The sequence below is a fragment of the Capra hircus genome, chromosome 12 (genome assembly GCF_001704415.2).
Source record: "Capra hircus breed San Clemente chromosome 12, ASM170441v1, whole genome shotgun sequence".
Taxonomy (NCBI): domain Eukaryota; kingdom Metazoa; phylum Chordata; class Mammalia; order Artiodactyla; family Bovidae; genus Capra; species Capra hircus.
In genome coordinates this window covers 39861728-39887093 of record NC_030819.1, presented here as the reverse complement: position 1 = coordinate 39887093, position 25366 = coordinate 39861728, and the positions used below count along the sequence as shown (strand labels likewise).

General features: G+C 37.6%; 1 protein-coding gene across 2 annotated transcripts in view; it reads right to left on the bottom strand.

Moving 5' to 3' along the window:
• DACH1 (dachshund family transcription factor 1) overlaps window positions 1-18781 on the bottom strand; it is a 465438-nt gene extending 446657 nt beyond the window's left edge. The window contains exon 1 of one of the 2 annotated variants that reach the window (XM_018056516.1): window positions 17286-18781. In XM_018056516.1, coding sequence (XP_017912005.1) covers window positions 17286-18142 — 857 coding nt within the window. In that variant the 5' untranslated portion in view covers window positions 18143-18781. The remainder of the gene's footprint in view (window positions 1-17285) is intronic. The other variant, XM_018056515.1, reaches the window with a different exon arrangement.

Below are 25366 nucleotides of genomic sequence, written 5' to 3'. Positions count from 1 at the left end.
GTAGGTTATATCTCAATTTTTAAAAAGGAATGGGAATTCTACTGGCTTAGATGGTAAAGAATCTGCCTGCATTGCAGGAGGACCTGGGTTTGATCCCTGGATGGGGAAGATGCCCTGGGGAAGAAAATGGCTACCCACTCCAGTATTCTTACCTGGAGACTTCCATGGACAGAGGGCAGGGCAGGCTACAGTCCATGGGGTCTCAGAGAGTCAGAAACAACTGAGCAACTAATACACCCACACAGTGGGATTCTAAACAGATAAGAACTCTTAAAAAGCACTTTACTATTTCTGAAGTGCTTTCAAATAATTACTATCACATTCCTATCCTCACAACCTTCTTTTAAAATAAATAGAAAAGTTATTTTCACTATCCCCATTTTACATTTGACAGTATGAAAGTTCCAGTTGACTAATCCAAGATCTCCCATGTAGTCACGGATAGAATTGAAACTTGAAATCAAGTTTCCAGACTGTTCTTATAAATCCGAGTTGTCTATAGATTAGTAAATCTCAGATAATAGCTACAATGGCAATGAAATACTTCTCTCAGAGAGTCAAAACAATTTCTTCTTCTTGAAATAACATAATGATATTCTTGTGGAAAACAACTCCCAAAATTATACTTGATAAAGCTTTCAAAACTTAACTTTCATATATGTATTGAGAATTACAATTCCTTGCTAACGAATAAAGTGAACTAGAGAAGACAAAAATGTATTAGGTGATGTGGCCCAATCACAACTGCTTTATTCATCACAGCTATGTTCTTGAGATCTGAAAACATTCATTTCAGCACTTGACAGCATATTAACAGTTTCAATACTGTGGACTCCTGTTCAGTTTGCTATGGGCAAGAGACCATGCCTTTACACAAGCTGGTGGATCGATTGGTCTTTGGTAGAATCTTAGTTTAAGACTCTTTAAGGCACTGATTTATGCACAATTGATCTGATCAGCCATCCAGTCAATGTGATTTATTAGCTAAGATGGCCAAAACCCTTTTTTCTCCTTTTTCATGCAGTAGTAATTCACCTCATTAGAGGTAGAATCATTATAGGAAGTTAGTGAAATAAGAAGTTGAACCTGCCAGCCTGACTCCTTATTTCCCCACAAACTATGGACCCACGAAACAGAAATCGCTGGTCGCTAAACTCAGATCTTCTGTGCACACACACGGAAGCCAGTGTACTCTCACTGTGGCTAGAGATGGATGAAGTGGATTAAAGGCAGTTCTAACCTTCTTCCACTATGATACATTTCCAGAGAGCAAACTTGTCCATTTACCTTCCTGAGAAACTCATTTAGTTTCTAGCACACATTTTTGTCTTTATTTAACCACAGTAAGACAAATGACTTGTATTATTTTGTAATTATGGTGTTTAACTAAACATAAGACTGGCAATGTGTATAACAGGGGTTGTCAACCTACAGTATACACGTGGATGCATGTGTACACACACACACACACACACACACACACTCCCAATGTTACAGGAAATCCGATTCTGAATAATTCACCTATGGGCAAAATACACATTTGTATTTGCCAAGCACTTTGATTTTTCTATAATATTTGGAAGGAAAGTGTCTATAGATTTTATTTGTATAAGAGCTCCTTTCCTTTCTTTAAGCTCTATCCCCCAGCCAGATCCTTAATCCTAAATTTCCACTGACCATTGATTACCTCCTTAAATATTTGTTTTGTTGTTCAGTTGCTAAGTCATATACGACTCTTTGGGAGGCCATGAACTGCAGCACATCAGGCTTCCCTGTCCTCCTCTATCTCCTGGTGTTTGCTCAAACTCAGGTCCATTAAGTCAGTGATGCTATCTAACCATCTCATCCTCTGTCACCCCCTTCTCCTCCTGGCCTCTATCTTTCCCATTGGGTAAGATACAGTCATTCCATGAGATGGTTCTGTTTTAGAACAAAGTATTAACTCATATCATCTCTTCTTCCATTTAATATGCTGCGGAGAGCTCAAAACTCAGAGCCTTTACTCTAGTTGCCTCACCCATGCATTTCCATTTGACTTGGTAGAAATTCCACATATCACAGTGATTTCAGGGGATGGGAGCTGCTAATAGCTGCTCCCTCAGATCTTATCCTTCTTGAAAAGAATAAACACCCTGCCACTTCCCTGCCTGCCCTCACCCACACTATGGAGGTGATAAATGAAGATGCAATACTCTAAAACTAAAGATTTGACAGCCACACATCAGAGTGATTAGGCAGTACCACAATGTTGTGAGGTGGTCCATTTTTTCACTATGTGCTATAAAAATTGTGAATAGCTTTGATCTAAAGATCCAGATCTGCTTAAACCCCAGTTATGCAATTTCTGTACAAAAGTCTACTATGAGCTATACCTTTGGTTCACTTGGACGAATGGCTCCATAATAATATGCTGAATGAGTGCACAACTTTTATGCTGTTGCTGAACACTGTTTCAGTAAGACAAGCTTTAAAATAAAGCAAAGAACAAGGTAAGTTACAAAACATATGAATGTTTTTTTAACTCTCACAGAAACTACAGCCCTACCTGTCCTTATTATTACTAAATCAGCAATGTCAAAATGCCAACAAGTTTAGATATTGAACCAGTTCAAAAGAAACATGATATGCTGTGTATGGATGAATTTGTGGGACTGCATATTTGTAACCATGGGCTTTCCAGGTGGCATTAGTGGTAAAGAACCCACCTGGCAATGAGGAGACATAAGAGTCTTGGGCTCAACCCCAGGGTCAGGAAGATCCCCTGGAGAAAGGCATGGCAACCCAATCCAGTATTCTTGCCTGGAGAATCCCATGGACAGAGAAGCCTGGTGGACTAAAGTCCAAAGGGTCACACAACTGAAGCGACTTAGCATGGCATAGCATATTTGTAACCACATATTCAAAAGCAGAAACCTTTACTGAAAGAATCTAAGATAAAAAATTTGCAATGTCAAAAGCACATCAGTAAGACAAAATATAACTGGGGACCTGGAATTCTTATTCTCATTTAATATTTGGGGCTAACTTATCTAAACCTTTCTTTACTCTTCCCTATTAGTAGAGATTAGTTGAAAACACACAGATTTTCCTGATTTAGATTATGTTTCAAAACTTTGGCTGAATTATTTTGATAATTATTGCTGTTGTTGTTTAGTCTCTAAGTCATATCCAATTCTTTGCAACCCCGTGGACCATAGCTCACCAGGCCTCTCTGTCCATGGAATTTCCCAGGCAAGGATATGGAGTCAGCTGCCATTTCCTTCTCCAGGGGATCTTCCCAGCCCAGGGATCAAACCCGTATCTCCTGCACTGACAGATAGATCTTTTACCACCGAGCCACCAAGGAAGCCCCATTTTGATAACTACCTACTTATTAAGAGAGTTAAAATTTCATGTTTATAATACAGTTTTAAATTTACATTGTAATTTACATTTGGTCTGTTGTAATAATATTAGTAAAATTCCATTTAGATACGTTCAATTTTCCAAATAAAACTTTGCCTAAGTTATTAATGGCTTAAAAGCATATTTTCTTTTCCTTTAGTTAACTGTATTTTTCTTAGCACCAGTTTTATAAATAGAGTAAGACACTCCAGGGAAAATATTGAGCTGTACCTAGTGGCTCTCTGGTTGTTGAAATCACTCACTCTTTAGACTTGTGAACCACAAAGCACCCACAGCTCAGCAAATCCCAGAATAGCGCATGCCATGTCACGTCTTACTGCTTTAACAGTCTTCGAATTCTATCCTCCGAATATAGCTGCGCTCAATATTGATGAGCACTGCGACAACTGACATCAGTCTACAGAATACAGTTCTACCATAAACATACGCTGCTAATATTTAAAGAATACAAATTTATCTTAATTTGGAACTACTTGGGATAAATATTTTAGTTTGAGACCCCAGATGTTCTTAACAATTTTGTCTTGGGTAACTTTGTTCTAAAGTGAATGTATGGTCTAGTAAAATTCTCAGTGGGCTTCTGCATTGGGTTAAACAGTGACTGTACAATCTCTGCCTAGTTAAACTACACACTTACATGGTGAGAGTGCCAATGAGTATGTTTCATCAGACGTTGCTGGAAGCTGTCTGGCCAATAGGAGGGGTTTGAAACAGTTCCCTAATCACTGTTGAAATCACTGATAGTACTGTCTGTCCACACTATGACAGACAAAAGCTGAAATGTATTAAACATAGCAATCCATCATCCTGCAGATGGAAAGCAGGAGCCAGGCGAGTTCAGAGGCAGTGACTACCCGCTGCTTAACAAAGGCTGGAGTCCTGACAGTTCAGTCCCTTCCTACCTCCTCAGTACCACCCCTCCATCTAAGATGAATGAGTGTAATCAATGAGGGAGAAAGCCTGCTGAGGACTTCAAATTCAAACATTGTTACATTTAAAGTGCTGCTTTCCCCCCCTTAATCAGAGCTGTTATTGGAACAGTTTTCTCCAAATATAAGGAGATAGGTATTTAAGTAAATGAATTAAATGAATAAACTGTATATTCAAGAAAGCACATCCTTAGAAAATACTGCATTGGTATGCCATGAAGTTTGGAGAGCCAGCTTTGAATTAAAGATTTGATACAAACATAAAGGAAGTTTTTTCCAAAAGTCACTCAGTTAAGGTTATGTTTACACTGTTTGAAGCAACTTAATAGTGATGGTCTCTTTGAATGACTAGGGGTTTATTATCTTTAAACAAGCACCAAATAGAAATGAAATGCTATTTGCTAAAGTTTAGTTCATTTCTCATACTTGCATCTAATATGGGCATGAGTCACAAAATAGCCAAAGGGAGGGAAAAAACCCTCAACTGCTAACAGCACATTAACAAAGTGTAGAAACGAAAGACACTTTTCTTTGGATTTCAGCCTTGTCATTTCCAATTTTCTGCTCCTTGGACATGCTTGTATTCAAATTCTGGAACATCTATTCAGCATATCAATCCTAATTAGACAATCTGGGTCTGGAAAGGATGAGAGCTAGGTCATTTGCATAATTTAATCATAAATACTCAGTGATACATATTTCCAAATGCATTTGTACAATTATCTTTTCATCCTTGGGGCAATGGTATTAATATGATTAGGCAATATTTCTGGAAAAAACAGACAAGTATGCACTCTTTTTAACTGCAGCTTAGGGCGATATGAAAAATTAATTAATTTCTGAAGAAAATCAATTTCTCTACGTGACCACATTAGACATTGCTAAACCAAGACTCGGAAAGCTCTCTCAATCACTACATTTTATCAGATGCTTCCAAATTCTGATTAGTATGTGAACAATTCAATAGAAAAACTAGTAATATATCAAAAAGCAGCTTAAATTTTGAAGAGATCTGTCTACTTTTCATTTCAGGAATACTACCATGCTTTACTTTAATGCATTGTGATTTAACCAGTCAATGAAAAGCCTGTGCTTTTGGTGTGAACTTATCTTGAGTGATATTTTATTAATGCACATTAACCAATTTCAAGGACAATAGGATAAAGTTACCTTTGAAATGCTTTCTCAAGCAATGGATTTATGTTTATCTAAAATAATCTTCACATGAGACTGTTTATTATGAAAAAAATTAGGTAAACAAATTTATTCCAAAGAGTACCATTGCTATAAGAAAAACATTTTAATACACTTAATAGAAATATAAGAACCCAGGTGGCTAATCTGATTTTTTTTAAGAGATTCAGCTTTGTATGTTGATTAGTACAAAAGAAAGAAGTCACATTTGTGAGTTTAAATGTGCTATTCTTCTCTTCTCAATCAAATGAAAAAGTAGAAATGCATGCAAATATTCAATATTCATTTAATTTGCATAAAGGTGCTTGAACAAATTTTTGATTCTAACAAGCTCATTTTTCATGCGTTTTGTCTTTCATCCTAATCTAGCATCTGTCATTCCTTTTTGAAGTTATTATCGGCCCAATTCCCTCTTGGACATGGTTGCTGGGTGACCGGTATCTTAGCACCCACTTTGACAGGAACAGATGTGAATCTGATCAAGAGATTTCCCAAGAGTACCTGAAATCACAAACAACTTTTGTGAAAAACAAACAGCGTCCCTGTCACGGGCCCTTATTTAACCCACTCCCCAAAAGAAAGAGCAAAATAAGTATACCTCAGATCAAATAAATACCATTTAAATTTCATTTCCTAAACTTAGGAGAAAATAAACAAAAATCAATTCTATTTTCATACTGTTGAATTGGAGGAATCCAATTTAAATATCAACAGCTTGAACACCCAGCCTGGATAGATATTTCCAGGTAAATACAAATTTACATTTCATGAAAAATTTCACTAGAGTGCCTACCAAACAAAAAGAGGATTTATTATGAGGACAATTTAGGTGATGAAGGTATTTAAGAGAATGAAACTCCAAAGACTTCTTGTATTAGGTATGATGTAAAAGTCTATGAAATATCAAGGATCAGTCTACTTAAAAGAGAATTACCTAAAATATAAAAGTTCCACCTCTCCTTTCATGCATTATAGAGCGAGATCTTTCAATCTGTTTCTTTTTCTTTTTTGCAGTTCACTTGGTGCCCTATCAGTCATTATTGGAAATAGGGCTGCAAAGTGCCACTGAAAGACAAAGGAAGAAACTACACTTTATCACCAGTACAAAAGTCAGAATAGGTTGCCTTTTCTAAACTAGGTTCTTTGTAAGATGTGGTCGAGTCACATGATCTACCTTCTTTCCTCCCTTTTACAGTCAGCGAATGTGCAGAGCAACAGCCATGTCAAATCCCCATGAAACTAGTTGGGTCAAACTTTGAAATGAAAAGAAATATTTGTTGCCTTTAGAAATATGACATCAGAGTGATCTTAGGAAACATCCAAACGATGGACTTAATTTTCAGCTTCATTCAAATGATGTGTGAAGGCAAGGGAGAAAAATGTTAGCTGACAGTGAAACTTAATTTTGTACCACATGACAGCCAATAAAAAATAATAAGCAACACATGTGTAAAATCCTAAATATTTTCTCCTTGATGATCACGACTTATGATAGTAAGTGGAAGGTATACCTTCCACTGGAAATCTCTGTGTTTTTCCTCCAAACTCCAAGAATTGATTGTTGTAATCATTCTTAGTAGGAATTTTTATGTTTGGTCCTTGTTAATAAAGTAACTAATTATCCAGATGACTTTATTAATGCTAAGTGAAAAAAAACTGAAAAGTCTTTGAAATTATTTCTAATTTTTATTTTAGAAGGAACTTACTAACCTCAATTTCAAAATCATTCATAGAATTATTTAACCGTTATAATGGTCATTTCGTATATGTGACTGGAGGGTATATATGTACATGTGTTGCTTTACCATTTATAAAATGTTTCTATATATACAAGATAGACAGCAAGTCATTCCATATGATGAAGTAGGTTCTAAATCTAATTGTGGTCATTTAATGCTGCCAGTTATAAGCAAAAAGATATTATAACCCTACCATTTTATATTAGTCATCCATTTGCATATATGTGAGATGGCATTTTGATATTCCAGAAATTAAGCACATGATTAACATCACTTTTCCAACTTAGGCCCAGTCCACATAACTAAAACAAAACTGGCTTTTATTTATGCAATCTGTCAATGATCTCCTTCATTTGTTACTGCTGGTGGCAAAAGTAGCCTTCTGGAAACATTTTCAAGTGATTAAACTAAAAAGAAAATAAGAACTTTTAACCTTTTAAAATTTGAGTCTAAGAAAATAAAAATATGTTCATATAAAAATCTGTATTCTGAAATGTAATCACAGGGATAACTCCCTGGGAAAAAAGTTTTTTCACCCACTAAGACTGACTTTTCTGTGACAAGAAATTAATAAAAAATATGAGGTAACCGTTTTACTCTAGGATGCATATTCAAAAGTTAGATATTTTACTTTAAAAAGTAGCACCTTAGTCACATGCGAAAACTTGAATAGCTGCAAAATTTTGATAGTACTTTGTCTTAACTGTGAAATGTCCTTCATGAATAGTATTTTTTATATTTCTTAAGAATATATAGTTACGAAATTTGGGAGCTAAACAGGTGTTAACAAAAAGAAAAATCAAATTTGACCCAGAAGGCTCCAATATTAAGGTTTGAATTGGGATCAGTTCATTCCTTTCCCATGGGGTAACTTGTATAAATGTAATTCTATGGTTTCATAAAAGCAGGTCAAGTTTCTATCCCTGGGGGTCTTTTGGCAATTTGAAGCATGGAAGCACTGTTCCTAGCTACAAGTTCAAATCTGCATGTACTGTCAATAGTGTGAAGACAAAAAAAAAAAAAAAATCTGTCAAAAGAAGACATTATTCATCTTTGATTATAATATACATTTGTCAGAGCATTCTTAGAAGGTATGAATAAAGGTGTCAGAGGTCACAAGTCATAAAATATTTTGAAACCATTTTTACTAACTTATAAAAAGATATGCATATAAGATGATGCAAAAAGGAATGTGAAATATTTTTACTTAGATAACTAAATACAAAGATGAACTTCTTACCAGATGTCATTTTACAGTTACTATGTCCAAGTGTTTTTCTTTTTATTTTTTATATTCTTCAAGCTTTAGATGAAGTAGTCTTTTAAGCAATCACTATTTTATTAATATAAGTTCCTTTCTACTTTGCAAAAAAATGCATGCATGCCTGCACTTTTCTCAATGATGTAATGACTTGACAAATGCCATGGAATGATTGAGAAAGTAATGGATTTCTATTTTACTGGACCTCTACCAGGTGTTTTCAAAGACAATTACAGTCCACTGCAAGAAGTGGTAATATACATCTCCTTATGTAGACCTGCAGATTAACCCATTGACCTCATTCCTAACTCATCTCATTGATGGCAAAGCTTTTAGAAGAGCAATCTTTTTTTCTTAGATTATGAAATTGTTTTCCTATCATTTATCCACTGATTTTAAAGAGTATGCTTGCTCTAAAGTGCAAGCAGCAATGAAATAAACCAATAAAAGATGTAGTGCAATGACATCAAGCACTTTAAATGTTCTTCAGTAATGTACAGATTCTACTACCTAATAGTTTAATGTCAATTTCATACAAAAAAATTATCAAGTATAAATATTTTTCGTAGAGAATTAAAAGTATATCTTAGTTATCATAAGATATAAGTCTAGGAAAATCAAGATAAGTGTTTAATCACTATCTTAATCACCATATAATGTTGTATTTATAATCATATTTTCAAACATTTAAATATAAACTGCATCTTTCACCCTAAATTAATTTTAAATACAGTTTTCTGTGGTCATTCACTAAAGTCAAATTGGCTTTTCATGTGTCCTCTTATACTAAATAAATTATAGAAAGCAAACTTAAGCTGTTTTTATAATTTGTTTGTCCTCTGCCTCTATGCTCTATATGCCTTTTATGTGCATGTGTGTGTATGTACATACACATATACATATACGTAAAAGCTTTTCTAACAAAGATATTATAATTACTTAAGCATAAGCACATAGACCAAAAATGGGTATTATTCAAACAAAAACATCCATCACAAAGATTCCTAAAATACTGATAAAATTTTACACTTGTTGCACACACAAGAACATCCATCCTAGTATAAAATGTGTGATTGGTGAGACTACAATTAAAAATGCTCCAAGTTATTCACTGAAAATCCAGAGGCACTATTAAACTACAAACTGCCTCACTTAAGACATAAATATCATTTCCAAAAAGTTAAGCTAAAAAAATCAAATGTTTTAAATATAAAATAAAAATTAATACTGTAGAATACATCAGTATTTTAGTAGAGCTGTGATGGGTTCAAAGATTAGTTACACCTTCAGTAATTTGTTTAAACCTAAGCAAAATGTTTTTAAGAAATACAGCTATGAATAAAATAGCTCACGTACTGTTGCTATTAATACAATTTCAGAAAACAATCAGCTTAAGATTTTAACAAAACACTCCTCTGATTGATGCGTGAAAGTAACGAAATATTTCTTAATTAACATATTCCCGAGATTTTTAATTACCTTTACTTTAAAAATGACCATATTTTTTAAACTGAATTAGTAAGATTTTACTAGAAATGCTTCTATGTGTTTCTATAATATAAAATAATTCTCTGTCAACTAGTACTCTTTCTTTCCTGATACATTTTCCTTGTCCTTAAAGAAAAGTCTTTCTTTTTTCTGTTGTGACTAGAGAGGTAATCTAATTATGCAGAAAGTTTTGATACCATATATAAATTCAAAGATAAATTACACTGTGACTTTTAAATACATCATTTAACTCTCCGTTAATTTATTCTAAGGACAGGAAAACATTTCTCAGTTCTTCAATGTTACTAACCAAAAGTAAGCAATCTAATTTGCTGTCCATTTCACTATTTGCTTTGAGAAAATCATGCTTGAAAAGCATATCCAATTTTTTGTCAAACATATACACTACCCTCAAAATCCACTGCATAAATCTACTTATAGTTAAATTATGATTATTCTCAAATTATAGTCAATAATTTCTATTTCCTGCAAGAAACATGCAATATACTCTAGGTACTGTGTTCATCTTAGACGACAACATGTTTTAGATGCTTTAGTTAAACAGCCTTTTTTTTTAATCATTACTCTCTGAAACTTTTTTTTAAGGCAACTGGCTATTCAGTGTGTTGCCATGCTGCAGAGTTTTAGACACTTGAATATATTTTTAAGCAAAAAAATATAAGACAAATTAAATACATAGTGAATTTTCCAGTTTAGTAAGACGTCTTTGACAACTTTCACTCAAGTCACGTATGTTTAAAAGTGTAAAAAAATCCCAGCTTGATATCCTGGATCAACTCCAAACTAATATGAATCAGAAAGCAATAAGGCCACACCTTTAACAAAATTTAGTCGTTGAGCATTTGGATATTCTATTTAGAAAAACCTACATGCAAATTTTTCCTAATGAGTAACTTAGAATCCTCTTATCTTATAAAATAAGTCCAAATAAGAACACACAAGAAATTTAAAATGCACCCGGCTTGAGATTTCTGATTTTGGATCAGATTGTGATTAGCATTATTCTCTATTTATGGTTATATGTACTTAATAATTAAAATGAATATGTACATTCAAGTTAGACAGTTATCTATAATAGACACACTCAAAAAATTCTCAGAAACCTTCTCAAAGTAAATAAGTGCATCAAAATAAAATGATCCATCATTTAATCCAATAATTAATTACTAGACTTAAAATAATAACTAATTACTACACCAACTATAAATATACTATCCTGGTATTCTGGTTTTCCAAAGAAATAATTCGGTAACCTAACTTCACTATTCTAATTGAGTCATTTCTATTCTGTGACATATTCTAAAAAGGAAATGTCAGCAATTAAGTTATTTAAAGGACAGCTAATGTAGCAAAAAACTATTTTTGATTGGAAATACTTCTGACCAATTGAGGAGAAGGCAAGTAAAGGAATTTGAGGACAGTGTGGACTCAGAGGCTCTGGTATACAGAGATATATGAGATTTATGCAGATCAGGGCCTTTGATATTCCACTTACCTAAGCCCCATTTGGCAGGTTTTTTAAAAATTCAAGTTTTCTTCATTAAGAAGTAAATTATTGAATATAACAAATATAATGGAAAAGACTCCTTAACGTAGTCGCTAAGTCTGAAAATATAAACAAAAATGTATTTTTAATGTATTCTTAGCTAGAATTTTTAGCTGCAACAGTCACAGAGACAAACACACACACACACACACACACACACACACACACACGCACGCACGCCTGACCAATCACAGTGCAGTAACTCAGTAGTTAAAAGAATGGCACATGCTAAGGTCATTCCATTCTCATAATAATTCAAACATAAAATGATAGAACTAAATATTAAATATATATTAAAGCATCCAAACAGTTAATATCAAGTTTGTCACAATTTTTATTTATTTTAAAGGTATATAACGTCGTGTGATTTCTCCCCCTGGTGAGCAATCTGAAAATGAAATCCTGGAAAGATTAAATTCAGGCAAAGTTGAACTTTTTAAAGAACCAAGTAATGAAGACCTTAAAATCAAAATGTTTAGTGAAATCTAAAAGACTCACCGGTACCTATTCAGAAGGCATATTTCAAACTAAATTCCTCAGATAAAGATTCAAAGAGAGACATTTTGCAACCTGTGAGAGTTTCCTATCTTATTGTATTTTGTAATACATGTGTTCTATGTTGCTAACACAATGCAATTTAAATGATTATTTTATGTGATTAACAGAGGCAACTGTGTGAAACAATTTAGTAAAATAACTTGGAAAGATAAAATAGTACTAATTGACAGTCAAAGCACAAACTGCTCTTAAAATAACAACTACTTGGTTGCACATTAAGCTAATTTACAAATGCTACTTACATTCCAAAAACAAAACAGCAAATGAGAAACAATAAAGCGTATTATGTTTTCGTATGCTAGTGAATCACACATGGTAAATCACCAAAGAGAAGAGTTATTTATGCTCAAATCCAGCCAAGACTTTAATCAATATTGGGTGTCACATCTCAGGAGGCTGAGGGAGGTAGTGAGGCAAAAAGAGAGTGGCTAATATTGGTCTCAATAATTTATACGCAATTTCCGTGATATGTGGTAGATTAAGCAAAATTTAAAAAAAATAACAGCAGATTTAGACTAATAAAATGAAGTTTAAAAATTGTCTTAATGTAAATGCAAAACTTTTATGCACAAAAACTCTCTGAAAATCAGCCTATTTTGCAATTTATTTTACATAATGCTTGAAGCTTCACAAAATAAAATACTATATACAAATCAAATTAAGTGTCTCCCGGTATTAACTGTGGAACTCAGAAAGTAAACAAGCATGATCTTTATAATTATGTGCACTTTGTTACAATAATGAATATAATATTATTGGAGACTAACTCCAAGAGAAAAAAAGCAGGTTTGAAAGATATTATCTAAATAACTCAAGAATTTGTATTTTGTAACATAAATTGATTAAGGTAAACCCAAGGTTAGAATACTCTTAGATTTTATTTATGTATTAGCCATTAAACTGGAATTGACTAATATTTAAAAAGCGTTCAGAAATAAGTGATAAGACCAAACAAACTTTCACATTTTAGGTCTTATTCTTCTAATTATGCCATATGTTTTTTGAAATGTTATAAAACAAAACATTAGGCTTTATATGAGCCATTAATCAACTGTAATACAAAAAACTTCAAAAGCATAGTGTCTTTTCATTTGAAGTAATTTTTTAAATTTCTCTGTGCCAAGTATCATAATTATCTGTGAGAAGTGAGTCTGTATTGTGTTGAAACTTTCTACACAGAGGCATAAAGGCATAACTCCATGCCACTGAACAGCATGCAATGAAGGAAATGTTAAATAAATATTGCCATTTTCTGTTAAAAAAAAACTTCTGACAAAAAGAAGCAAGCCAAGAATTAGAAAATAGTTTATACTTCTTATACTAAACTTGCATTCATATATTACTACTGAACAAAAAAAGACATGTAAATTCTCTCAATTTGCTGTCCATAGATGGTATTGACTTTTAAGACAAAAGAATACTGTCTATGAATAAATGTATGATAAAACTAACTGGAATCTTTTCAAGTTAAAAACTCCACAAATCTAGGTCTATGTAGGACCCAAATCACAAGCTGGTTTGGAAGATTCTGAGACAAAATCATCTTCTGGCAATATTCAAAGAAAAATTCATTTTCGATAACAAAATAGAACCAAGTCACTTTTCATTACCTGAATTCACAGAAAATCGAATCCTAACCCAAATCTCCAAACAAGCAACTGACTCAGATAAACAGAGACTTGACCATCTCCATAATTACTTTTCTTTTGTTGTTGCTGTTTAATGGTTACCAGTTAATTAAGTGACCTCTGTTGCAACACCCATGTTCATGCAACTAATGTTTAGTTTAAAAATAATAACTGGAGGAAGCTGATCAAGGTCAGATTTTGTCCTTTGACAACTTTTAAATATATTTCCTTATATTTTCTTTCATGTTTTGAAACCCCTATTTTATTTAGCTTTACTATCAAGGAGGTGACAGTCTCTGTTTCATCTCCTTGTGGTAATGACAGATGGCTTCAACATTTATTCTAGTGTTCACAGATAGCACACTAATGCAATAGCCCCAAGCAAATTAAATGCACTCTGAGTTTTTTTTTTACTAACTTACTGAGCCACTTTGAGTAAGTTTATGAACCCTTCTTTAACATCACTTTGGTGCCCCAGATTTCCTGGTATCTAGATACTATTAAAAGACATAGTTAGATATATATTCTATAAAAAGTTCAGAGTGTTAAGATGTGATGTTTCTTGCACACTATGTGTGTATTATTTTACACAGTTTGCCTTCTTGCACTGTTCTTCTTCTGCATAAATTATTCCTTTAGATAGTCTCTTAAGTAGCCAGAGGAGAAAGAAACAAGAATGAAAGAAATCAATGTATATAGATGAATGAAAAAGGATCTTAATAGTAAGGGAACAAACTGGACTTGAATGAACAGGATGATTTTAGTTTGGGAAATTCAAGATGAAAAATATTTTAGCTATTGCTTCCAATGTAAAGAAATAAGGCAATAACACTTGTAACTATCACTAAAAAGTAAAGCATCACAATGCAAACAGTGTATTTTGGTGAGAGTTCAGTGGTAAGTTTTCTATCTTCTTAGTCAATGGCAGAATTAGGGAAACCTAGGTATATAGCTGCAACTACACACCTTTTTCAGTATTTACATGTTATTTAGGCTTGAGAAAGTCCTATAGTTGATAAAAAGATCAAAATCTAACAGTAAATCAACAAACTTAACCACATTTAACCTCAAAAGGAGTTCTGGAATAACACATTTCATTGTAAAGTATTAAAACTTCAGAGTACCGATAAGATATTTTTGAAGGGATAAACAGTTTTACTGAATTTAACTTTTCTTGGTTCTGAAAGTTTTAACTCCAGAGCCTTTGTTAACCTCAGGGAAAAAAATAAATATTCTAAAATTCTTTCCTAGTAACTTTAAGAATATTCTCCAACCATATGGTGAGGACTTCAATTCCAAAACCTAAGCAGAAATTTTAGAAAAAACAAAAGCATCAAGGAAATAACTGTAAGAAGTTTAACACTACCTGTTTTAAATTGATTATAATTTCATAATCTTTGAAACAGTTTTCTCAAGCAATTTTTTGTGTGTTATCTGAAATAGCCATTAATTATCTAGTACAGTGTGTGCTGTGAGAAACACACAAAGAAGATTCAAGAGCAGAGTGGTTTGGTTACTTAAAAGAAAAAGAGCGCTTCACCAATTTACTGGATAGGTATTTTATCACAATCTTATTTTATCACAATCTTATCTGAACTGGCTTCAGATTTCAACCAGCATTCTTTATAACAACTCCGTTGTTATAACAATTTTCTGCCCTGATTTAAACAGCTTTAACAGCAGATTTTCGGCAAATATTTTATATTCTGTACACCCAAGGTGTCTAATTATCTCTGTAAATGACGTTTAGTGATCAAGATTCACCCTCAATCTTTACTGCCACCTGTCCATATTCTTGGGCACGCGCGCATACACACGCGCGTGTTCAGCATTCACCGAAAAAGAGTAGAAACAAAGGTTCAAAATCCAGATAAACACCCATGCCCCCATACAAAGAATGAAGTAAACACGGAAAAGAGTTTCTGGCTGGGTCAGGGTAAGACATTTACCGGATTGGAGCTGGAACCTTTCTCGTCTTATAGTGTTCCCAGGGCACTAACCAGAAGTCTTCCTCCAAGGAAGAAATAGCTAAAGGCTTTTCTACCTCTGTTTCCTTCTGGTCTAGTCCTGCGCCTCTCTCCTTCCTGCCTCAGTTTCCTTAGCTATACTAGGGGCACACATAAAAAGAAGTAAAACTCCGTTCCTCCTCCCAATCTTTAAACTTATTTGGAGGGTGCCGAAGTTTCCGCACAAATTTTGCGCGCAGTTCCCACGCGCTCACTTCGAGACTCCAACTTTTCCCTGCTTGCTTTTACACGGCTTCCCTGAACTTCTTCCTCCGCAGCCAACGGTGGGGACAATACGGTACAATGAGAGTGGGTGGAAAGGATAACTTCTACCCCGAAACTGACAAGTTACCCCACTCCCGCCCCCTCTCGGTAGATCCTCCCCCAGTGAGCGTTCATTAGCATAAAACTGGTCCGGCCGGGCTCAGGGTCCCGTGGCCTCCAGGGTTCGCCCGCTTTGCGGGACTCGGGGAGCCACGGCACCGGTATTCAGGTCCACAGAGCATCCCAGTGCAAAACCTGCACCTGCTCATTGCGTGAGCTACTAACCTTAAAAAAAAAAAAAAAAAAAAAGAAAGAAAGGAAAGAACAGTTTGGAGAGAGAGAGAGCGAGACAGCAAACTGCTGTCTTCCCTCCCCGTGTCTCCAGTTCAGCCTCCAAGAGTCCCAAGCACCCGGTCACCTCCCCCAACGGCAGGAACATTGACGGTCCCCTCGCGACTGCCCCGGGCAAACGTACTCCTTTATCTTTGCACACACACGCTCGCGCGCGCGCGCGCGCGGACACACGCACAGATGCGTGCACACACAGATCCCTCCCCTCCCCTCCGCAGGCTTGCCCTCGGGTCTTCAGGGCTGAACTCAGTGTGAGTCCCCCGGGATTACTCTGGCCTCTCGGCCTCTGGGACCGTCCCCCTCCCGACCTCCAAGTGACCCACTTCCTAGGCTACCTCGCGGGGCGCTCACCCCTAGCGCGCCGTCCTGCTCCACGAACCCCGAGGGGCAGGGTTACGACCTCCCTCCGACCCCAGGATCTAGCCCCGCGTCTCCGAGCAGCCGGGCCCGTGCCTGGCGCCTCGCGGTGGAACCCGGGTCCGAGGGAGCGCGCAAACACTGGCAGCAGCGCTGAAAGGGTTCCCCAGACGTCCGCGCAGCCCAGGAAGGGCGCTGTGGCCCCTGGAACGGCACCATCCGCCTCCTACCCGCCCAGTCCGCCCCGAGACTTGGGGTTCCCGCCAGCCACATCTGTCGAGCCCCCGCGTCCGGGCGAGCAAGGGGCGGACCCGGCCGGAAGAGCGCGATCTGGGCAGGGTGAGGTGCCAACTTCTCAGAGAGGTCGGGAGCGGCCGGCGAGCCCCAAGGAAAGGGAGTAGAGGGCCGCGCTCGCACGGGGCGCGCGGAGAGAACGGCGCCAGGCAGAGAGCTAGGGAAGGGCGAGGGGACCGGTTGGGAAGGGACCACAGGCGGCGGAGACTCCCTCCCCACCCCCACCGTCGCCCTGGCTCTTTACCTGGCGTTGGTGCAGTCATTGTAGAGGGTCTCGAAGTCCTTTCTGGAGATGAGTTTGCAGCGGTTCACTCCAGGCTGGATGGCGCCCAGTCCCCTCAGGATGCGAACCTGCTCCACATTGCACACCACCGGCGTGATCTCCAGCCGCTTCAGCTTGGTGTAGACCGTGTGCAAGCCCCCCACCAAGTGCTTCAGGAACAGGTCGAAAGCCTGGGGCAGGCAGATCAGCTCGCAGCCCTCCACCGTGAAGGAAGCCACTTTGGCCCCCCTCAGATCCACCATTTTGCACTCATTATTCTGGGGGGTGTTTTCCACTGGGGACGGGGTCGAGTACACGGGTTTGCCGGGGAGGGGGCCGCAGCTGCTGCTACTGCTACTGCTGCTGCTGCTGCTGCTGCTGCTACTGCTACTGCTACTGCCGCCGCCGCCGGTGCTCGCGTTGATGGGGGTGCTGGAGGCGCCAACGCCGCCGCCGGCGCTGATGCTGCCGCCGCCGCCGCCGCCGCCGCCGCCGCCGCCGCCCGCGGTCGCCAGGCTGGGGTTGCAGCCGCCGCCGCCGCCGCCTCCGTTGCCCGCGCTGCCGCCGCCGCCGCCGCCTCCGCTGCCCACGCCGCCGCCGCCGCCGGTGGAGGTGACTGTGCCCGCCGCCGCCGCCGCCGCCGCCGCCGCCGCCGAAGCGATGGGCTCCGGACGGAACAGAGTTGGCCCCGAGGACGCCGGGGGCCCGATGGACGGAGCCGGAGACGAGGTCGCAGAGGAGGTGGAGGTGGTGGTGCCGGAGGAGGAAGCAGACGTGGAGATCGGGGGTTGAGGGGGGACCAGCTGGGTCGGAGGGATCAAAGCCGCCGGCACTGCCATGGTCACATATAAGGGGGAAACAGAAGGAGGAGAAGCGAGGGGAAAAGTTGCCACACACACACCCCCGGGGAGGGCGAGGGAGGGAGAAAAGGGGGGAGGGAGAAGGAGCTAGGGGGCCACAACCACCACAACTCTGGGAGAGAAGAGAAGAGAAAGGGACAGAAGGGGGGAAAGGAGGTGAGGGTGAGAGAGCGAGCGAGCGCAAAAGGGGCGAGCGCGAGAGGCGCTCTGGAGAGAAACGCACAAAAGTGTCCCGCAAGTCGAAATGTGAGTCCTCTCCGGGGGCTGGGATCGGGGGTTGGTGGGGAGGGGGGGGTCGGGCGGGGGCGGGAAGGGTCGGCTGTGGTTGTGTGGGTCCCGCTCTCTAGCACAAAGTTAAGGATGAAGGTGAAAAGGAGGAGGTTTGAAGGACTTGGGTTCTCCCTGGCAAGTACATTGATCAAAGATTGAGAGGGGAATGACAGAGAGAAAATGAGCTGAAAAGTGCAGGCTGCCGGCTGGACGAGTTGTTGTTGTCACACGGTGCAGAGGGGAGGAGCTCCGGAAACTTGAAATACCCTTTGAAGCCGCAAAAACCTCACTCACTAGTATTAACCCAAATTATCCAACCAGGAACTCGGAGCAGAGACTCCGAGAGCGCGAGACCCAGGGAAAGCGAGAGAGCGGGGGTGGGGGAAAAAGGGCGGGGAGGGGGGAGAATAAGGAAAGAAACTATGGGAGGGACTGCGAGGAAAAGCCGAGACCCAGAAGTGGCGATCAGAAAGAGAGACCATCTACTTTTCTACTACCGTTAGATTGCATGTCTTAATATTCCATTTCATCCGCGAAGACTCGTAATTTTTTCCAAAACCTTCTAAGCAATCGCCTGCCAACTTAAAGAGGAGCCAGAGCGCTCCGAGCTCTCCTTCAAGGGATTTAGGATGTATCTTGACTTGTGTGGTTTTTGCTTTTTTTTTTTTTTTGGCAAGAGATATAAATGAAAACACATCCCCTGACTTCATGATTATTAAGAAATTATTTTGAGGAAAATCCACATGAAGCAAAGCGTATGTTTTCTGTATCTGATTATTTTATCTGTCGACTCAACTATTTATTTGTTTAAAGGTAGTGAAAATTCCAGGAGAGTTTTCAACTTGTGGGGGAAAATCAGTCTGAAATAGCTTAAGAATCATGGAATGCTCTGTATTCAATTCTTTATTTCCTAATAGATTTTGGAAAGAAAGAAATGCTTGCTACAGAAATGTGGATGGTTCAGGATAACTTCACTTTCGCCCCAAAGGTCAGAAATGCCAATCATATGAAGAGAATTCGAAGAGATCAGACACCCCTGAAGATTTAGAAAGTGGGGGAGGGGGGGAAGAATGCACTACTTTTTCTTACCTAAAACTCTATAAGTAATTAACCCGTCTTGCATATACGCCAACCATCTTCTCGTCCTTTAAGACCTAAGGCTAGCTGCTAATGTGTTATTTGAATAAATATATATATGTGTGTACGTATATATATATATACGTACACGCATATACTATATATGCACATATATTTGAAGACTATCATTGTATTTTGGGAAAGTCCTCAATTTGAAGAAATATGTTTTGTAAATAATGAACAAAAACAAAGCTCACTAGTTGACTTGTAAAGACAGAAAGGGTAGCTATGCTTAAAAACATGGGGCTGAGTTAGGGTTACTCTCTTCCTCTTTGCCTTCCTCTTTGCTTTTCTTCCCTTTTCTAACTTGTTGCATGAAGTGCTATTTATTCAAAAATTTTGACCAATCTCTGATTTGAGCACAAGTGAAGTCTGTTTTCTGTTTATATCACTAGGAATCTTAAATAATTAGGCTTTAAACCTGTCTGCACATGTTCATTAACTTCACAAGATAGAAACAATGCTTTAGCATAGGACAGATTTCAAAAATAAACTATTAGCATCGGATTCACAGTTTAGTATTGAAATTATTATCACATTTCTTTTTATCTTTTTAATTCTTTAACCTTTTTGAAGTCTACTGTCAAAATGTGTAGGAAATATTTATAGAGAAATAGGGCACTATTGACTAATTTGTCTAAGTTTATACTAAACTTTTGGGGATAAAGCAGTTATATCAGGAGGCTTTCCTGGGTCATAAGAATCCAAAAAAAATTGATTGTCGCTAAAATGTAGATTAACTTCTATAAGATAGCTAAAGTGTATACAGTTGTTTTGCCTAGTTAGCCAATGTAGTTTGATATATTCAGAAATAATTTATATCAATTTTCACTCGTCTGACTTCAGTTAAAAGTAGGGATTGGACATACATCACATAAATCAGAACACTTCTTTAAGTGTTTAAGCCTGTTTTGGACAACAATACCTTTAAAAAAAAAATTCCAAATGACTATGTTAATCAGTAGAGGTGAGGAAGAAGATATTAAGTCCTGAGAAACTTATTTTATTTTGGAATTGCATGCACAACTTAAATAAACTTGCTATAGTTTTTAAAATCCTAAACTAGTTTCTTCATTTTAAATTCTAGTCCTGCAAATGGAAAAAAATTGAAATTAAATGCCCCAAATCTGCTCTAAGTATTCTCATTTCTCACATTTCCTTAAACTGTCACTCACTCAATACCTGCCACTCTCAGAAGCCAAGGACAGGGAGTAATGATAGCTGACCATGCCATAATCCCACCCAACATCAAAGCAAAGTCCAAATTTTCTGCAGGAAAACCTGTGTCTCCCAGCACGTGCTCCATTCAGAGGCAAGGCTTGGGGAGCTGGCCCGGACCTGAGTGGGAGCTTCCTCCCCCTCACCCGCATCTCAGGTCTCTGAAGTGGTTTTGGTTTTGTTTTTGTTTTTTAGGAACTACCACTTACCCCTTTGATCAAACAATAGTATTAGAAAAGGCACATAATGCAAATTAAAATATTGAGGAAAGAAAACCCTAGAAAAAATTCAAAGTTTTTCCTTTCCTGGTTTTGTTTTTTTTTTTTTTTTGAGACATATTACCGATGATTAAGGCAAACGTTATTTCATAACAGCAGATAAATCAACTGCACAGATTTCAAATTCCTACTCTTCGTATCACATTTTTAGGTTTTCAAGCTTTTGTCTTGTTTGTTTATTGTTTTCCATCTCTGGTTGGTTCAAGTCCTCTCCTTCCGTCTCCTCCTCTCCAACCTTCTTCACTCGATTTGCATAAGCAAAACTCAAAGTACTGTAACTGATATTAGAAAATTCTCCCTGTGTGTTGTGAAGACGTATTGTGCTGAAATCAATAAGACTGTTTAAAATTCAAAGACCTGCAAATCGTTCTGTTTGTCCTTTGATAGGGCCTGTGCTGATTAAAATGCTACCAAGAAAGCTTAATTGCTGCACTAATTAAGAAGTCTTTAATTTCTTTCCTAGGATATCGTTTGAAGCCGAGCTTGTACCAGTTCAGGGAAGGTATTTTCTTCCCTCCCTCTGCCCCCTCCTGGCCCCTCCCTTCCCCTTCCCCCTCCTTCCGTGGCCCCGACGATATCCCTGTGAATGGAAACTAATAGAGAGAGTGGTCTCAGGGCTCACCATCTATTACTTAACAAAAATCGGCACAGAAGACAGAGTCCACTGCAGTAGGAAATGCAGTTTTGAGAAGAGCTGTAAGGTTGCAGGAGACAGTGAGGAAATACAGAGTAGCTGTTGCAGCAAAAGTCCCGGTGAATACCTGGGTGACAACAGGCACTTTAGCCTGAAGATGAGGGCTTCCTATTTGGTTAAAAGGGACAGTGACAAGGAAATGCTTCTGTTGAAACAGGGAAACATAAAAATGTACTCTCAAACCTGTGGTTTAAAAACGAAGAATAAATCTGTAGAAAGGTGGACTTAGAGTTGGGATTTGGTGAGTATCATTTTATTTTCTAAGTATAAAAACAGGAATTCTATGGGGATTCATTTTTGACCCTTTTTATAACCCTGGGAGGCAGAGCACTGTATTACATCCATTCCATCTTTATCTATTGACCTATTTTATTCACTGATTTCTCAAGTGGGGAAACTGACTAAATGATTTCACAAAGCTTTCTCTGTAATCAATAGTCATTTTTAAGGTTTATTCATGCTGCATTATAATTCTGGTAAATGACTGCAAAGTAGAAGATTGTAAGATAGATACAAATATTGACAAAGCCAGGATAAGTCATGTCTTTAAATCTTTAGGGCTTCAATATAGCAATTGATACAGTTAGACTGAAAATGGGGATTTCATGGAATATAAAAATACTAAAATGATCGAGTAACTCTTAAAGGCAATACATATCTGAATGTTTCTTGAACATCTCAAAATTTCCTGGAAGCTTTAAGTATTCTCTTTTTACACATCACTAAATGAAACAGAAACAATTTAGGAATATGCAGAAAGGGGAACAAGAAAAGGCTCCCTGAAATTTTATTCTTTTATTTTTTTCCCCAAGTTCAATTAGAAGCATGCACAGAAAAATACAGATGTATATTTCAGATAGATACTGAATTCCTTTCAGTGACAGGACAAGGAGATAACATGCTTAATAGATTCAAAGGGAGACTTACCATTCCAAGCACGACGTCACTCTAATTATGTTTACTCTAATTGAAAGCAAGGTTTTTTGGAATCTGAAATTACTTTCAGAATTTTTTTTTAAATAATGCAAGTGGATCAAATGTTGATCACAAGCATTTCAATCTTTCAAAATGTATTGGAAAATTAAATGAAAAGTGGAGTTTGGTACAAACAATGCCCCAGGGCAAAAAACAACTAACACTAGATTTTCCAGTCCAGCCATAACACAAATCAATTTGAGCACACTTCTATGGCCAGACTGCCAGATTGTTATGACTGCTAATTCACTCAATCAAAGAGTGCATTAGCACACCCGGCACAAATAGCTTTAACAATAGGGTGCACTTCTGAACAATTCTAAGATATAGCACAACGGAGAAGTAAAGAGTAAGATCATTTTTACATCTGCATATGTACTAATGGACCTCTTCCTCAATAGGAAAAAAAAAAATGCAAACTTCAGGCAGAGGTTTATAAAACAGCTCTCCAAGTTTGGCAAATCTAGAAAGATAACAGGGTACCAGTAGTTGACTAACTTTGTTAAACGTTTCTCAGGAGAGTCCAAAATTGATGTTTACCCTTCAGTAGTAAATCATCGAAGATGGAGAAATTATGCCAAGTAACTCTCTCAAGCCTTTTTAACTCAGTCACAGGGCCTCACCATCAGCTCAGCAGATAAACCTTGACTACCTTAAGCAAAGACTTCTCTACTTTTACGCTTCCTGTCTCTGCTCTCCCCACTTGGGTTTCCAACTTCTAATTTAGAGTCTCACTTCTACAGTCTCCCTCTTTTCCAGTTCCTACCTTTCCTCAAACAAGGAATAAGGCTTTTATCTCAAGGATACATTCTCTAATCAGATGCAGAGAGCTTGGTGATAAATTACCTAAAGGACAGAAGGTGGAAAGCTGAACACGCTATAACTTGAAGCACTCAAACTTTGTATTACAAACTTCCATTCTTAATAAAGAAGTGGTTAAAATTATTATAAATAACTCACACTTGTTTTTCAGCATGGAAATGCATGGGCCATATGTATGCTTACTGAATACATAAAGTAATTACCCAGTCATATTCACATTTACCTGGATGTCAGAACCAAATGGCACAATTTGACATCACTGTTTCCTCCCTCAATCTTCTATCCTCAGCCCCTTTTCTCCTGGTTCAGAATGAAGGGGACATGTGGCCAAAAATACTTTGCTGACCATGAAGCATATTGTAAGAAATCTCTAAACTCAAGTTGAGGGAGAGAAGGAGAATAGTTAGAGGAACAAAGAGGAGAACAGTTACAAAGAAGAAAATCATTGTGGACCAGTTTTCCTTATTCCACACTGCATCATTCCTATGACAAGTAGGCACCTCTGCATAATAATTTAGTTATACTCACCCATCACTACTTCCAGCACTAAGCATCTAATTCCATCTGTGGTCTGTGGATTGGTATTAAGAGTTGTACAGGCAAATATTTAATAGTAGTAATAATTAAGTGAGATCATTTTAGAGTTGGATTGTAAAAGGAAGCCACAACAAAAATAGTATAAATTGAGATTAATTCCCTTCATTTCTTAAATCAGGCCATGATAAGGATGGCACACTGTACTGAAGGTCAAAAAGTCAGGCAGATATTTAAATCCCTGGTTTTCTAGGAAACATTGGAGCTTCAATTGCACCTTTTCATATATGGCATTTTCTAATTGTCATATTCCTTTCTCTTTAAAAAGCCAAAAAGTCATTTTTCTCTAAAGAAGTTCAGTATTGGGACTCACTTGACATACTTGGACAATAGTTGTACATAGTTGGGAATGGAGGTGGAAAGAAGTCATGTAGTGTAAATCCATGTTTAATTTAAAACATAAATTATAGTATAATTTGCAATGTTAGGAGAAATGTATTAAACTTGATTATAAAAGTTTATATTGATTCACTGTCTGCTTTCCTGAGGTTGTTTGCACTTATTATCATGGTCTTTTTTCTTTCTCTTTGCTTTATTAAATAAAAGAAGAGGTCATTGTCCAGCAAACAACCTATAAAAATTGTTCTATTTGAAGTCAGAAATTTCAAGGATTGTTAAAAAAGAATAAACTGTTTATTTATTTATTGCCCTTCAGAACAAAGAGGTTTTTTTTTAAGTTGAAAGAATAACAATTGCCACCTTCCAGCTCAAGATCTTGTATGTCAAGTTTCAGCCCAGAGCAAATTTTTACAACAAGTTATAAACCCCCTGTAACAGAGGGTTTATTATAATGGAAGTGCTGACACAACCTTAACTATAGCGTTGTAAACGGCTATGCTATAATATCCATTAAGCAGAAAGAAAAATAAGCTGGCTGATCAATAATTTATACAAAGAGTACCAACTGCAGACATAATAACTGTAATGTTTGCAAAGCAATCTCTCTGCTCTCCAGGCCTAACAGTAAACGCAAACTAGCAACGCTGTTAATTTCCAACTCCTACAGATAAGAATACAAACAAATTACTTAAAATTATATTTTGCTCAACATTTAGCATGCCTCGATGGGATAAAATAAAATTTAATTATGATGCAACTTGTGCCGGATGCAAAGCTGTTTTGTTTCCCAGCACATTTTATTATGAAAGGACATTCATTTGGAACATCAATTATGGGGAAATAGTATGTTTCAGTGAGTTGACTTGGGTCAGGCAG